Raw genomic sequence first — 14832 nt, 5'->3', positions numbered from 1 at the left:
GACCACGGCGGCCTGGGCGGGGGGCGCGGCCCGGCCGACGCTCAGACTCTCAGGAGGCGGCGGCGGCCCCGCATCCCGCCAGGCCCACTTGACCCGGCCCGTCCGCTCGCCCGCCGCTGTGCCGCAGCCACTACCCGCCGGACTGCCCCGCCGACAACCGCCGGCAGCCGCGCAGCCCGCCGGGAAGCCGAGGCCCGCCCTCGCCGCCCCTCGTCGCCCCGAACTGCAACCCCCACAAGGCCTCGCGGCGCCGGTGCGTCCGAAGACCCGTAGCGGCACCGCGCACGGCCTGTCGGGAAGCTCGGTTCCCTCCCCCTGGCGCAAGGCATGGTGGGAACTGAAGTCCGTTCAAAGCCTGAGCTCCCGCACGCCAGCGCCCCAACCGTTCCCGGGACCGAGGCTTCCTGCCGCCCCTCCCGCCCGCTGGGCCCCCTCCCCGGGCTTGGCCTCAAGACCCCACGATCCTGCCCGCCGCCCCTCTTACAGGGACGTGGGCTCCCGGAGGGTAGGGCGCCGGGCCAAGGCGGCGCTCATTTGCCTGACAGACTAAACGTGTCCCGGGACTTCAGGGGCTCTGGGCCAGCCTTCTCGCAGCACTTCCTGCGCAGGTGACAGTGGAGCCCCACAGAGCAGGAAAGCCACCCCCACGTTCCTCCGCGGCCCCATGCGGGTACCAAGTAACCAAGCAGCCCCTGCTGACCCCGGCGAATGCCCTCCTCCCGGCACTGAGGTCTCGGCCGCCAAGGCCCAGTGCCTCCGCACGGCCCGGGTGCTTGCCCTGAGCCGCGCCCGCGCCCCAACGGGACCCAATAAGCACAAGACCACTGTCAGACAGGAACGTTCAGGGCCAGCAGCATCTGCACCTTTATCCACAGGCTGGGCGGCTGGGCCCAAGATACCACCGAATCTCTCTATAAAACCCGGAGGAAACAAGGAGAAAGTGCAAGTCCAGGGAATGGGTCTAAGGTCACGCGGAGAGATCACTGTTATCAAAACGCTCCTGGTCATACACTTCAGCCACCACCTTGCGGCCAGCAAACCAGCGCCCGTTGAGGGCCTGGATGGCCTTGTGAGTCTCAGAGGCTACGGAAAACTCCACAAAAATCTTGACAATGATCTCTGCATCCTCCTCCTCGCCCTGCTTCTCCTGGTAGATGATGACACGGTTGACAGCACCAAACTTGCCACACTCCTCGGTCACCTCCCCCTCCAGGTCGTCATCGATGTCCTTGGGGTCCACCATGTTGCGCAGAACCATCACTGTGGACTGTGGGGGGGGGGACAGCTGAGAGCTGTGGCTGGCTGCACCACCCCGCCCCACCCCGCCCCGCCCCACCGGCCCCGGCTGCCCACCTCCTGCTTGCGGAGGAGCTTCTGCATCACCATGTGGCGGGCGCTGCTGCCAGAGATGCTCATGTGCTCCTGCTCACTCAGCATCTCTGGCCTCTCGGACTCAGGGAACAGCTCCTCCTCCTCCTTCTCTTTCTTGGGCTCCAGGAGACCGAGTGTCGGAGGGCTGGCCAGGATGGGGTTCACCACTCCCACAGAGGGGATGGTGACCGGAATGGGAGGCCGGGCCGGGGTCACACCTGCAGCAAACCCACCAGGTCCAGCAGTCACTCCCCCCGCCTCCACCATTCCCAGGAAGGAGCACAGCACCGCTGAGCATGGCTGAACTGCCCGGGGCACAGGGGACTAAGGAAGCTCATTAAGGGCAGCTGAAGGCATCAAGCCCAGAGGAGGGGGCAGGGGAAGGAGGGAAACCTCGACCCACCCAGGCTCACCTGTGATAACTCCCGGGGCCTGGGCAGCCATGACAGCCTGGGGTAGAGCCCCCAGGGGCTGGGCCAGAGTCAGGGCAGGGGACACCAGTCCAGGTGTGGCTAGAGTACCCAGTACCGCTGCTCCAGCCACTGCTTCCTGCAACCAAGGCCACTGTGCTTAGTCCCCGGTCTGGCCGCCTCCACTCAAGACCAAAGAGCCAGTCCGCACAGGATCGGGGGCCTGGTGCCCACCACCAAGCCCACACAATCCCACCTGCCCTTACCTGAGCCGTAATCTTGGCTGTGGCTGCAGCTGCGGCCACAGCAGCAGCAGGTGGGAGGCCTCCAGGTGTGGCAGGTGTAAGCAGGGGCATAGGGGGGGTGACAGCCTTGCCCACCCGCAAGTACTGGCCACCCAGGTCAAAAAGGTTCATGGAAGACACGGCATCCTGGGACGACTGGGCCTTCTCATATTCTGCAGAGCAGGAGTGGCAGTGAGCGCCGGCCACGGTGTCGGGTGGGCTTCACCGCCACCCCGCCTCCCCAAGCTCACCGATGAAGCCATAGCCCTTGTGCTTGCCAGTCGTGGGGTCCCGAGCCAGTGTGCAAGATTTGATCTTGCCGAAGGCCTCAAACACACTCTTGATGTCGTCGTCCGAGAGGTCCTGGTGCACAGAAGCCACGTAGATGCGGTTGAAGGCTCGCGCCTCCTCGGCCAGCTGGTCTATGATGGGCTGGGCCTGCCCTATGTTGCTGGGTCTGCCCACCTGGGGGAGAGGCAGGGATGAAGAGTGCCCAGTCAGCCTAGGCTGGGTCGCTGCAGGCTCCTGGAGGGGCTGCTCTGCATCTCGGGGGGACTGAACACCGCACACCCGTGCCACGTGCTGACCCCGAGGTCCACCCCCGGCCTCACCTTGATGTTCCTGCCTCCCAGCATCACGGAGTTCATCTGCTCCAAGGCCAGCTGGGCGGCCTCTGGGACCTCGTACTCCACAAATGCAAAGCCCTGGACGCAGGAACACGCTGTTAGGCCTGGAGAGCCCGGGGGTGGGGCGAGGCAGGGAAGATGGAACCTCACCTTGTGCTTCATGGTGACGGAGTCCCAGGACATGTCAATGCTCTTGATGGGTCCAAAGGGGGCAAAGGCCTGGCGAATGGTGTCCTCCCCCAGCTCGTAGTAGATGGAGCCCACGTAGACCCGGCACATGATGGCTAGTGCCCGCTGTCGCTGAGCTGCCATCTGGAGCAGGACACAAGGGGAGAGAGAGCCACTGGCTTGTGAGGGGGTGGTGGGAGGCTGGGCAGCCCATTCCCCTCCTGGCCCACCCACCCAGCTCCGCTTGGGGAGGGCTCCCCACACGGCAGCGTGGTACAGGCTCAGCCCCTGCAGTCAGGGTGGTGGGGGTCGGCAGGACCCCACCCCCAGGAAGGAAAGGCAGGCCTGGAGGCAGGAAACGAACGCACCCCGGCCCACCCAGGTCCCGGGCAGACTGACAGCGAAGCTGACAGGTGGTCGCAAGGCAGGGCCGCAAGCCCTCCAGTTTGGGGCCGGGCACCCAGGTGGGCTGAGAGGTCCTCCCAGGGTCCTGGCCGTGCACTCCGACAGAGAGGGAAGGGGGAGCCGCCAGGCTGCAGGGACCCACTGGTGTGGAGGCGAGAGAGGGGACAGAAGACAGGGCAGCTACCGCCCAGAAGAGACCCCGGGGAGGAGGGGAGGAGCCCAGACAGGGGCTCCCTGGAGAGAAGACGAACAGCAGCCGCTCGCGCAGGGCCCCAGAGCCTGAACCCTCACAAAAAAGGGCTGCTACTCCCCGGGAACATCAAGAGGTGGCAGAGCCGCCAAAAGGAGAAGCCCCTGGGCTCTGCTTGGGCAGACACACCGCCTCTACGCTGGGGCGAGCATGGCAGTTGTGCCGAGGGACCTCCCCATTCCCTCAAGGAGACAGTTCCCACCCTGCCACCTCACATATGACATGCCTGGTAGGGAGGGTCCTAGAGCCACACGCCATGGGCCACTGGGAGGAGCTGGGCCCAGGGAGGAGACCACAGGCCCAGGGCAGGCAAAGGAGACGGGGCCCTGGCTCTAGCCCCTCAACAGGGGAGCCCCACACCCTCACGAGGTTCCCCATAACCAGAGGCCAGCTTCTTTTAGATACATCAATTGGCCTAGAACAGGCCGGGCCCCCCGTCCCTCAAAAAGGGGCCTACAAATAAGGTCCACATCTCCCCCAGACTAGAATTCCCCCCCACAAATGGGACTCCCCTCCTCAAACTATACTCTCAACAAACAGGCCTCAGGCTCCCTGCTGAGACCAAGGACCCCCCCAAAAGTACAATTATGTCCCCTCTCGCACCAGGCACCCCAGACATAAAACCAGCTGCCCCTCAGGTCAAAGTTTTCCAAGATAGGAGCTCGTCTCCTCTTCAGTGTGGGCTCCCCAACAGCAGGTGTGCCAAAAGCCCTCTCCCTGACCTGTCCCCACAGACAGACGCTTCCTAGAGAGGACACAGGGACTGTCTGGTCCTCGAGGTCAGGACTACGTCTCCCCTGCGAGAGCGGCACACCCAGGGGTGACCCCCAGAAAAGGCCACGTTTCCCCCTCGGACTCCCCAGAGGGGCCTGGCCTCCTCCTCAGCCTGCCTCTGGGGGATGGAGGGGCTTCTCCTTCCCAGACTCCTGCTGATAGCAGCCAGGGCTGTGGCCGCCGCCTCTGCCTGTCCCCTGTCCCCTCTGGCCGCCGCCTCTGCCTGTCCCCTGGCCGCGTGGCCTCCGCCCCTTGCTGACAGCCAGGCCCGAGGCCCAGTCCTCGTGCTTCCCTCTCTCATTTGCTTGGGTCCCCCCAGCCCCCCACCCCATCCATCCGTCCTCCCTCCGGGGTTTGATGGGGCCATGAGTTAAGACCCTTCTCTCCTCGGGGGCCTGACCCCAAGCCAGGAGCCGGAGCAGCCTGGAGACCGGCGGAGCTGGAGGCCCGGCGGTGCACCCCGTGTGTGCAGGCGGCATGGGTGCAGGCGGGCCTGGCGTGGGCAGCTACCCTCCTGGCCGGCTGCCCTCCGCAGTTACCTGGCCGGTTAGTTTTAAGGCGGGCCCTCAGAGCAGATGTAGGCCTCCCCAGGGGCGGTCCCGGGGTGGGTGCCCCCCACACCACTGGCCCCGCCACGCCTGGCGCTCTGTTGCGCTTGTCCCGAGCTGGCGGGCAGGGCCGGCTACGGGGAGCAAGGTCCCCAGCACGCGGGCCGCACTGCCCCCCTCTAGCCCTGACTAAGGACATGAGCCCCGGAAGAAGTGAGCATGTCTATTGACCGATTGCAAAGGTGAGAGAGGATCTCCAAAGCCCATTGTCACTGCTGCCATCTGAAAGACAGTAAAGACAGAGTTCAGTCTGTTGGAGCCGAGCAGTCTCCGCTCTCGTCACACCTCACGCAGACAGCGGCAAGGCCCGGAGTCCCCGCCCTGCCAGGAGGCCCGCCTGCCTTCCCACACTGCCGGCCAAGAGGCCAGCTGCCGGCACCTGCCCAGGGGGGCCTCAGAGCCCCAGGTGCCCCGCCCCGCAGCCTGGCTGGCGGGGCAGAAGGAAGGGGGAAGGAGGAGAAGGAGGAGAAGGAGGAGGGGGAGGAGGAGGAGGGAGGGGGAGGGAAGGGGGAGGGGAGGAACGGATGGAGCACAGTGAAGAGCCAGGGCATCTCCTGGCAGCGTGAACATCTGAGGGGGAGGGGGGCAGGGGGCGGTGGGGGGGGGCTCGAGGCCCAGGCACCTGTCAGCCTCACCCTGTCCTCTTCCCCAGAGCCGAGGCAGCCTTTGGCCACAGGCCTAGAGCAGGGCCCCGTGGAGGCGTCCCCAGCCTGTCCTCTCAGTCCTGGGCCCCAAGCCGAGGACTGAACTCCCTGCAGGGGGGCCCCGACTGCTCTTATCCGAGGCCATGGGGGTGGGGAGGAACATTCCTAGGGGCTGCAACACCAGCCATGCCGCCTGGGGGCACACGGGCTCAGGGCCACAGTCTGAAGTCCAAGAAGAGGAGCCGATTCGGGAGGGGCGGTGGGGCGCAGAGGAGGGTTGGGGGGGGCGTGGGTCAGGCTGGGCCACTCGTGCCCCAGGGAGGAACCCGGGCGTCCCAAGGAGTCCTTGAGAAACCGAGCAGCACGACACCTTGCGGGGACAGCCGCAGGCACAAGAGGAGGAAGAGAAGGCAGAGGAGGCGGTGGAGGGGCGGGGAGGGCAGCTCACCTGCAGGTTGGTGAGCTGCTGCTGCTGGTGGGCGATGGTCTGCTTCACCAGCACGCTCTTGATGCTCTGCTCCATGGCGTACTTCTTGGCCTGCGAGAGAAGGTGTTGAGGAGCACTGGGGGGCCTGGCCTGCGGGGAGATGGGCCTTCCCCCGCCAGCGGCTTCCCCCTGCCGCAGCGCCCCGGGCAGGACACACGCTCTCACCTTCTGGAGGGCCTCTTGCTGCTCAGGCGTCAGGGGAGGCAGTCCCAGCTTTGCGGCTGTGCTCTGCCCGTTCTCCATCTTGATGGAGTCTGTCCCCTGGTGATGGGGAGCAGGGAAGGCATTAAGGACAAGTTCAAGACCTCCCTCACACGGCCCCAGGAGCCCACCCCACCTCCTTCCCCGACAACCGCACGTGGCCTGCAGCTCAGCCCGCTCCCAGGGGCAGACACGTCCTCACACAGACTGTCTCCCACCTAGCCTGGACGTGGGTCTGCCCACCTGACACCCCTATGCCTGTCCCAGGCCGGTCTCCTCCAGGATCCACCGGGAGGACACACACCGAGGCAGACAGACACCTTGGGGGCCCTTGGCCAACCCAGGGCAGCTGCAGGACCCAGGCTTGCAGGAGTCACCCAGACAGGTACAAGTAGTGAGAGGGCCCAGCCCTCGTGGCATGCCTGACCCCAGAACCCCCGTCCCATGCTGCACAAGAGAGCCAGCCTCAGCTGTCCTCTAAGACAAGGGGAGGGGGCCAGGGCTCGCTGGAGGTCCTGGGACTCCTCACTCCCGGACCGCCTGGCACCCACACTTCCTCATGGCCCCAGCCACGGCCACAGACTCGGCTTCCCTGCTCGGGACGAGATCCAGGGGCCACTCAAAGAGCAAGTATGGGCAAGGGCTCCCTCCCAGCACAGCTCCAGGCGGTAACTCATCCCTGCACACTGTGCACACCGCCCGGAGAGCCCGGAGTTGTTCTCCCAGGCCACGGCAGCCCCAAGGAGGGCTCCAACCCACCTCCACCAAACTCCTCCCTGGGCTGTGCATAGGCACCCTGGCAAGAGAGGCCAGAAGCAGGCCAGCCACAGGGGGACAGAAGTGGACACCCACCAGCACCCTAGGCAAGCACAGGGAGGAGGAGACGCTTTGGTGGCGGTGGCGGTGTCCCAGCCTGCTGCAGACCAGAGTGGATGCTACTAGGACTGTTTACATGCCCTCTACCAAAACTCATTTCTAAGCTGTTTGCAGGGGAAAGAAAACAGTTGTGTAAGCTGGAAGAGAAGCACGGCCACCAGACCCAGAAGAGCACGTGTGTCGGGAGTTAGAACACACCTGCCTATCCACCAGTTACTGGGTGGCCAGCAAGCGCTCCAGAGCGGGTATCTGCAGCACCCAGCATGAAGCCTCGGGAGGGACAGCAGAGAAGAGAGGCAGGTCGCCAGCACAGGAGTGACGAGCAAGGACAGAGGTACAAAGGGGGCAGGAAGGGGCTGGATGACCCAAACCCCAAGAACCACCATCCTGACCAGCTGGAGTGTGGGGTTTCCAGCACAGGGTCAAAGGGCAGGAAGCCCTGGAAGCCCCTCCCCTGGCGACCCAGTCTGGCCCCTGCGAGGCTGTCCTTCCCGCTGGCTCCAAGCCCAGTTCTCCTTAGTGCAAGAGAGGCCCGAGAGCCTGGGGCTATGACTCCAGAGCAGGCTGTCACCATGGTAACCAATGCTACCCCCTTTCAGCCCCTTAGAAACTTTTCAATCTCCTCTTTGTCTTGATAAACAAAAAGCCCTTCTACCAGCCAATGGCTGGCTAGACAGCCAGCCAGGGTCGGGGAGGGCTGGCTAGAGGGGCCCACCAGCTTCAGCCCCCGTAACTTCCTAGGGTCCAGGCTGCGTGCCATGGCCCTCCCCCCAGCGTGCTGGGGGCCCAGCCGAACAGCCCCCCAACACTCTGGACGCAGGCGCTGCCGTGGAGAAGCGTGAAGAACCTTCTTACCCGGCTCCCCCCCCCACACTCCCACCGGCTCTGCGACCAGAACTGGCCAAGATCTCCCACGCCTACCCTGAAACCCTGCCCCGAGGCCGCCAGACTTGGACTTTGACTTACACACGGTTCTGCTTTCACGTTTTACTTAAGTCAGAGATCTGAAGTGAAACTGTATCTCTGGCTCTTAGCAATACCCTGCACGTTCGGGAACAACACGTTTGCCCTTCTGTATGACACCGACGTGAAGGGCTCCCACCGGCTGAGGTTCACACCCCACCTGACCACAGCCACCATCTGCCTGGTGTCTGAAGACACATGAGGCTTCAACCCACCACAGAAGCAGGGAGGACGCCAAGTAGAGGCAGGGAGGAGGAGGCTACAGCCAGGCTGGAGGCTGGGTGGCGAGCGAGAGGGCAGGACAGAGAAGAGTCCCTCGGGCTCCTCCCGCCCCACCCCCTGCCAGGTCTCTCTGGGCCCAGGGACGCGAAGGCAGGCAGGCAGGCGGGCGGGCGGGCGGGCGGGCAGGCGGGCCTGAGGGCGAGGATGCTTAAGGTCAGTACCTGTGAAGGTTTCCATTTGTCTCCCGCTGCCACCACTGCCGCCGCCGCCGCCGCCGCCACCGCCGCCGGCTCGGACCCCCCTCCTTGCTGGCCATTGACCTGCTGCAGGCAGGAAGGAGATGATGTGACGGACGTCCACAAGACCCAGCCACCCAGGCCCTCTCTCGTCTTTCCTGGTTAAGAGCTGAGCTCCGCACGGACCAGGAAGGGAGGCCGGCAGGGGCCCAGGAAGGAGCCAGCTGTGACATGGCCCCTGGACACTCCTGACACTGCCTCCCTGCACCTCACCCTGCCCACTCCTCCAGCACACCTGCAGCTGCCCAGAGTCCAGCACAAGGGGCTGGCCTGGCAGAAACCAGAGCAAATCTGTGGCAGCCCCGAGCTGGCAACGAGTCCCCAGAAAGAGACAGGGTAGAGAGCTGAGCTATGCTTCTGCCCCAGCCCAACAGAAGGCAGGAGTGGGTCGAGAGCTGCCCTCTGGCCACACAGCTGAGGTCCTAAAGATCACTTCCTTTCCTACTGGTAGGCTGGGCCAGGCCGGGCAGGACAAGATGATAAGGAGCGCAGATGGCCGTCTCCCTCCTGAGGCAGACAGAGGCACCTCTTCAGCACCCTGTCCACATGCCTGGGCCAGCCCACAGCTCAGCGTCAGCCCCAATGCCTTCAACAGTCTCTGGCCAAAAAGCCCCTGGGGCAGGTCCCAGGCCCCTCCTGAAGACAGCTCCGAGGAGGGCTGCCCTCTGAGTGGCAGGGCCGGGCAGGGCGTCTGCATGTATAAGCCTCCCTCCCCCAGCAAACTGTCCAGGGCTGTCTAACTCGGGGCAGATGAGAGCTTGGCCAGGCCTAGAGGGGCCGAGAAGCACTGCCATGCAGAGCCAGCCCAATGGAAGGAGAAGCTGCCGACCCGGCTTAGAAGGGTGGCAGGCCAAGGGCAGGAGGTGGGCAACGTCACAGGGGAGAGGGTCTTAGTGGAGGCGCCCTGAGACTTCCCCACCTTCTCAGATGCCACACAGCAGGAACCCGCTCCCAGATCAAGGACGAGACCCACAGGTATCTTGAACACAGGCGACAGCCATGCCCACCCTCAAGGGTCCGTGCACAAACAAAGCCAAAGGCTGGGCCAACGTGGCCAGAGCATGTCTCAGGAGTTCCAGCCTCAAAGGAGAGACAGCAGCACAAACCTGACTGCACTGGAGACGTGGCCAGCGGGCACAGAAGCTGTGGCCGACCCAGCCTTGCTGCCTCCCTGGAACCCCTCTGAACTCGGCACCACTGCTGCTTAGAAACTGTGCCCCAGAGACAGACAAAGGAAAGGGGGGACCTGCTGACACAGGTCCCACCCAGTGGGCACATGGCATCTGGGGACAGGGTTAGAGTCTGGCTTTGCCCCAAGTTCCCTGGCAGCCCCCAGAACACACCCAGAGCAGAGGCTGCCTCTTAAGACCCGCAGCAAGAGATCACTTCAGGTCTGGGGATACGATCCAACCTTTAGACCCCTGTGAACAGAGTCAGCTTGAGGGCACACTTATAAACCACTCCCCCAAATTACTGTAACAGCCAACAAAGGAACCAGGACAGTGCTGAGATCAGAACCCAGCTCAGAAGAGACTTCCCAGGAAAATTCAGTTCACCAAGAACTCTAGGAAGGACATCCTACCTCCTACCTATTCATGGCAGAAACAAAGTTTCCAGTCCCACTGAGCCTAGGGTTCTGTTCTAAGCAGATGCTAAGAGAGCTTAAAGGAAACTGTCATTTATCATTACAGCTAGCCCTATGCTGTCATCCTCTGGCAATGAATGAAGCATGCCCTGCAGTCACAAAGCCCCCCACCCCGCCCCCCACCAGGCAGCAGTGCCTTGAGGGGTGCGAATCCCCCTCCGGCACGTGTGTGTGTGTGTGTGTGTGTGTGTGTGTATGGTGGGGTGGGGTGCAGTGCTGCCCCATGATTCTGGGCCCCAAACCCCAGCACTGTCAATGATCAACAGCCCAGGACAAAAGGATTATTTCCACTAGAAGAAAAGGAAAGTTACGTAATTACTTAACATCTCCAGGCTTCACGCCCATCAGGCCTGTCTCCTGGGGCCGGCAGGAAGATTCAGTGAGTGGCTCCACACAAAGTGCTTAAGGCAATCCATGTGCACGTGGCAAGCAATCCATAGGTTTCAAGGGTTATTAGTACTATCACAGCACCCAGAGTCAAGTGGCCACAGCAGGGCCACTGCAGGACACTGCCTTCCTTCCGTTCAGTCCCCTTGACACGGTGCCATGCTGTCCACTGCATGGCCAGGCTCTGTGCAGGGCACTGCAGATGCAGCAAAACAAGACAAGAGGCATGGCAACCAGCACCTACGTGAGATCATTTCTGTAGTTAACAAGTGCTAAGAAGAACATCAAGCACAGGGTGGGAAGAGCGGGACTACGGGGCACGCTGGGCCCCAGCACGCAGGGAAGGCCTCTCTGGGAACTGACATGCAGGCTGGGACCCACAGAAAGAGCAAAAAAGCAACTGTGCCCCTGGGGAGGGGGGAGGGTCCCAGTGCTCCTGCCAGATGGAACCCAAGGATGATGGTCCCAAGTGGGAGTGAGTCCAAGTGTCAGAGGAAGGGGCTACGGCCCGTTTCTGCAGCCGCCAGGTGGAAGGCACACCCACGTCAGAAGAGGCGCTTCTGTATCTTCCTGGGTCCTTCCTCAAGAGATCACGTGCCATTCCACTCCACCTCCCACAAGAGCTGAAGCCACAGCTTTGGACAGCAAACCAGCACTGCTCAGCATGCATGGACCGGAAGACAGAGACCAAGCTCTCAATATGCCCCAAAAGGACTGCAGGGAAACAGGTAACCCTTCTAGAAACCTATCCATTCAAAAGGTAGGAAAAGGAATGTGTTGGACCACAAGCTGGACTTCACTCCCACAAGCTGATGAGGGAAGCCTGGGCCTCTACAGTTTACGTACACCTATTAGCATACACGTATTAACCTCTTGAAAGGAGTCAGACGCTCAGTGAAGACCCTTATTGAAAACCCCAGCTTACAGGGTTTAGACTCAGTGCCCCTATCCACCTCTACTATGACACCACCTGTGTCTGGCCCTGTGCCACAGCAGAGCTCAGTTCCCCTGAGCAAGGCTGAGGCATGGTGTTGACGCAGGTCTGTGGACGCCTGGGGACGTGACTCTCACTGGCCTCTCCTGCTCCTACACCTTCCCAGTTTTGGTGGCCTCCAAGCCTCCACCTTCACCTCTTTTCTAACGTCTCTCTCACAAAGGTAGTTGCTCTCGTGGCTTCAACAGGAAGCGGCTCATGGCAGAAAGAAGACAGTGAAGTTAGCTAGGCCTGACTGTCACACACTGGGCCCCCCTCATAGCCTGGGGCCTCTCTCTCACTGGGGGTCAGTTTCTTCCCCAGTGCAACAGGTTCGGCCCCCTCTCTGGGCATCAGCCCCCAGCTGAGAGCATGGCCAAGGCAGTCTAAGTACACCCCCTGACCCTGAGATATCTCCCCTATCAGTCCAGCCTCCATCTACCTGCAAATGCTGCCTTCTTAGACACACCTCACCACATCAGTCTGAGTACAGGTCGGGGGAGAGTGGCAGGTAAAGAAAGGGATGTACCGTGTGAAGGGTCCCAGAGGGGAGTCAGTCGCACAAGCCTGAGAGGAAGAAGAGTGAAAGGAGATTTCACCACGGAAGTGCTGTGTGAGGAGGGGTTGTCCATCTATGCTAACTGCTCCATGTGGCTGAAGGATGAGACCACTAAGCAGGGCAGGAGGGGTTCCTTCCTCTATGTGCCCGCACCCCCCTAGCACTTCACGCACCCTGGGTGGGAACTGGTCTCCAGTGCCCACCAGACCCCGGAAAAGGGCAAGACTGCCTCTGGTTCCCCACTGTTCCCTCAAGTCCTCGCACAGCGCTTGGGACAATGTGATCGCTCAGGAAACATGCAATGAGAGACCACGTCTTCCCTTCCCGAGTGGGGCTAGCAGGACGGAGTCCCTGTTGGCTGGAAACCTCTTCCCCGCTGAGCATCAGCGAAGAGCAAATTCACAGCTGTGTACGCAAGAAGCCAAGGCCTCTCTCCTCACCAGGCCCGATCGCTTCCTACAGACCCCCGCACGCCCAATGGCCCCTTTCACACTAGCGGGAGGAGAAACGCCACGGTTCCCAGGAGCCCCGCCTTCAAGTCGGGGACACAGGCGCACCCCGTCGACAGAAGGGGACGACCGCCGCCGGGGCCCGACCGGCCTCACCGCGAAGGGACCCGGCTCGGGGCGCGGCACGGCCCCCAACTGCGCCCCGGGTCCCCACCGTGCCAGGCCCTCCCGCGCCGGCCCCCGGAAGCTGCAATCTGCGGGCCGGAAGCTGCGGCCGCAGGCCGGCCCCCGCCTCGCGCCCGCCCCGCCCCCGCCTCGCGCGACCAAAGGACGCGGGAGCTCGCGCGGGGCCCCGGAGCGATCGCCACATCCCCAGTGGACCCTCGGCGCCTTGGCCGGGCCGACAACCCGCTCCCGCCATCTGAGCGGCGGCCCGCGGTCACGGGGTGCTCACTTACTAGAGCTATGGTCGCCGTCGCCATCTTGCGCCCGTCGCGGCCGCCGCGCGCGCGCCGCACGCGTCGGCTCCTCCCGCGGTCTCGCGCGATCTGGGTGCCGGCGGAGAAACTCTCAAGAGGACGGAACTCTCGCGATTAAGGCCTTTTCCCCCCCCGGCGACGTGGAAGAAAAAAGGAGCGCGCTTCCGGTGAGGGGAGAAACAGTTAACGCTCCGGGAGGGGCGGGTAGAAGGGGCGGGGCCAGGGGGTGTCGGGGGCGCGCGCGCTGCCGCCCGGCCTCCGCTCGCCGCCAGCCCCGCCCTCCGCCGGCCTCCGTGCGTCCCAGTCCCACCCCTCGCTTCGTCCCGTGCCGCCCTCCGGCCTCTGCTCGGTTTTCTGCCTGCTTTGCAGGAAAACCCGAGGCAGGTCACAGAGGGCCCGATCCTCTCCAGGGCTGCGGTTAAAAGCAGTGACAAAGAATCGCTGTATTTCGGACTCAGATTTCGAGATGCATCTTTGCATCATAATATCTCCGAATGCGCCTACCAATGCTTGGTGTGCTGTCACCTAATGGCCGCATTTTCTCTTTCCTACTGATCCATAAAACAGTGCATCTTTCGCACTGATGGCGTCGTAGAGTCACTGACATACAGTCGGTAGAAGTGCAACCCAAGAGACAGGCTTCTGAACCAATCCCGTGGGAAGGGTATGCACTCAGAGTCCCCTTAGTTCTGAACTGTTTTTTAAAGGCTCCAGGTGTCCATCCCTGGTGTTGAACTGCCCTGGACGTTTGCTGCATGCCCACCCAGTCCCAAGACCCTCACTCAGTGAGGCTCAGGCCCTGAAGTTGTCAGCTTAGCAACTTCAGCCTGCCTGAGGCAGCAAGGTGTCTTCCCCTACTAGGCAGGTCTCTTCTGCATCCTGGGAGAGTTTGACATGAAATACAGACACCCCTGGTTAAACCCAACAATATTTGCCTCATCTCCCTTCCCTCTAAAATGATAGGAAAAAGATTTTTATAAAGGAAGCAACCCATGAAGACAAAGGGGTGGAATGTTGTGGAGCTGAAGAAAGGTGGACAGCGGCAGCTGCTTTCGCATCTTGGAGGTCGGGGTCCAGGAAATCGTTCACGCAAGTGCGACTGTGAAAAGGAAGAGACTCCAGGGCTCAGCCCCTACCGGCAGTGGCTGGGAGGTGAGCTCCAGCAGAGGCGCTCTCGGTTGGGTTGGCCATCGGGGGCAGGGTCCTGTTCTGAAAGTGGGGGAATATGTGAGATTCCCGCCTTTCTGCCACCTCCACCCCTGGCTCCGAGTCCGGCCCCAAGCATGTGGCACCCACAATCCTCAGAGAGAAGAGCTCATCTCTGCAGTAGCTCCCAACACAGAAGAAAAGCCTGGCAGTTGGGAGGTGGTCAGGAGAATGGCCTGGCTCGATCCTTGATCTCAAAGCTCACCAGGCAATAGGCCCCAGCCACTAAGATTAAATGCAACTGGGCGACCCAGGATCACCAGACAGCTGAGGGAGAGGAAAAAACAAAAAAGCAAAAGGAAAAGGGACTCAGAAGGAACACAGCCAATAAAGCGAGCAGAAGAAGGAGGAAAAAAGGAAAGCTAAAACCGTATCCTCAGAGATATTAGAGAGGCTGTTGCGTCTGAAAACATGAACAAGAGGCTGGAAAGAAAGAACATTCAGCAAACGAGAAAGAGCACTTATAAATGGAAAGCACGAGAGGAAAACGAACAGTTAAACAGAAAGGTTGAAAGATAAAGCTGTAATTTTCCAGAATGTATGACAACA

At 62.1% G+C, this 14832-nt stretch overlaps 1 protein-coding gene across 4 annotated transcripts; it reads right to left on the bottom strand.

Moving 5' to 3' along the window:
- Positions 1-840: 840 nt before the first annotated feature.
- PUF60 (poly(U) binding splicing factor 60) lies at positions 841-13197 on the bottom strand. 4 transcript variants are annotated; one of them, XM_067712643.1, is made up of 12 exons: positions 13057-13197; positions 8511-8612; positions 6193-6288; positions 5989-6078; positions 5068-5118; positions 2842-3003; positions 2677-2769; positions 2317-2530; positions 2048-2238; positions 1785-1920; positions 1354-1589; positions 841-1267 (listed from the first exon to the last, which is right to left on the bottom strand). In XM_067712643.1, exons 1-12 carry the CDS (start codon positions 13078-13080, stop codon positions 968-970), a joined length of 1695 nt encoding a protein of 564 aa, XP_067568744.1. In that variant the 5' UTR covers positions 13081-13197; the 3' UTR covers positions 841-967. The 4 variants fall into 4 exon arrangements, with proteins under 4 accessions (XP_067568744.1, XP_067568745.1, XP_067568746.1 ...); XM_067712644.1 differs by lacking the exon at positions 5068-5118 and having other exon boundaries at positions 13057-13196; XM_067712645.1 differs by lacking the exon at positions 8511-8612 and having other exon boundaries at positions 13057-13196.
- Between the last annotated feature and the right edge of the window lie 1635 nt (positions 13198-14832).

The sequence above is a fragment of the Pseudorca crassidens genome, chromosome 17 (genome assembly GCF_039906515.1).
Source record: "Pseudorca crassidens isolate mPseCra1 chromosome 17, mPseCra1.hap1, whole genome shotgun sequence".
Taxonomy (NCBI): Eukaryota; Metazoa; Chordata; class Mammalia; order Artiodactyla; family Delphinidae; genus Pseudorca; species Pseudorca crassidens.
Note: the sequence above shows the minus strand (reverse complement) of the source record. Positions and strands in the feature narration are given on the sequence as shown.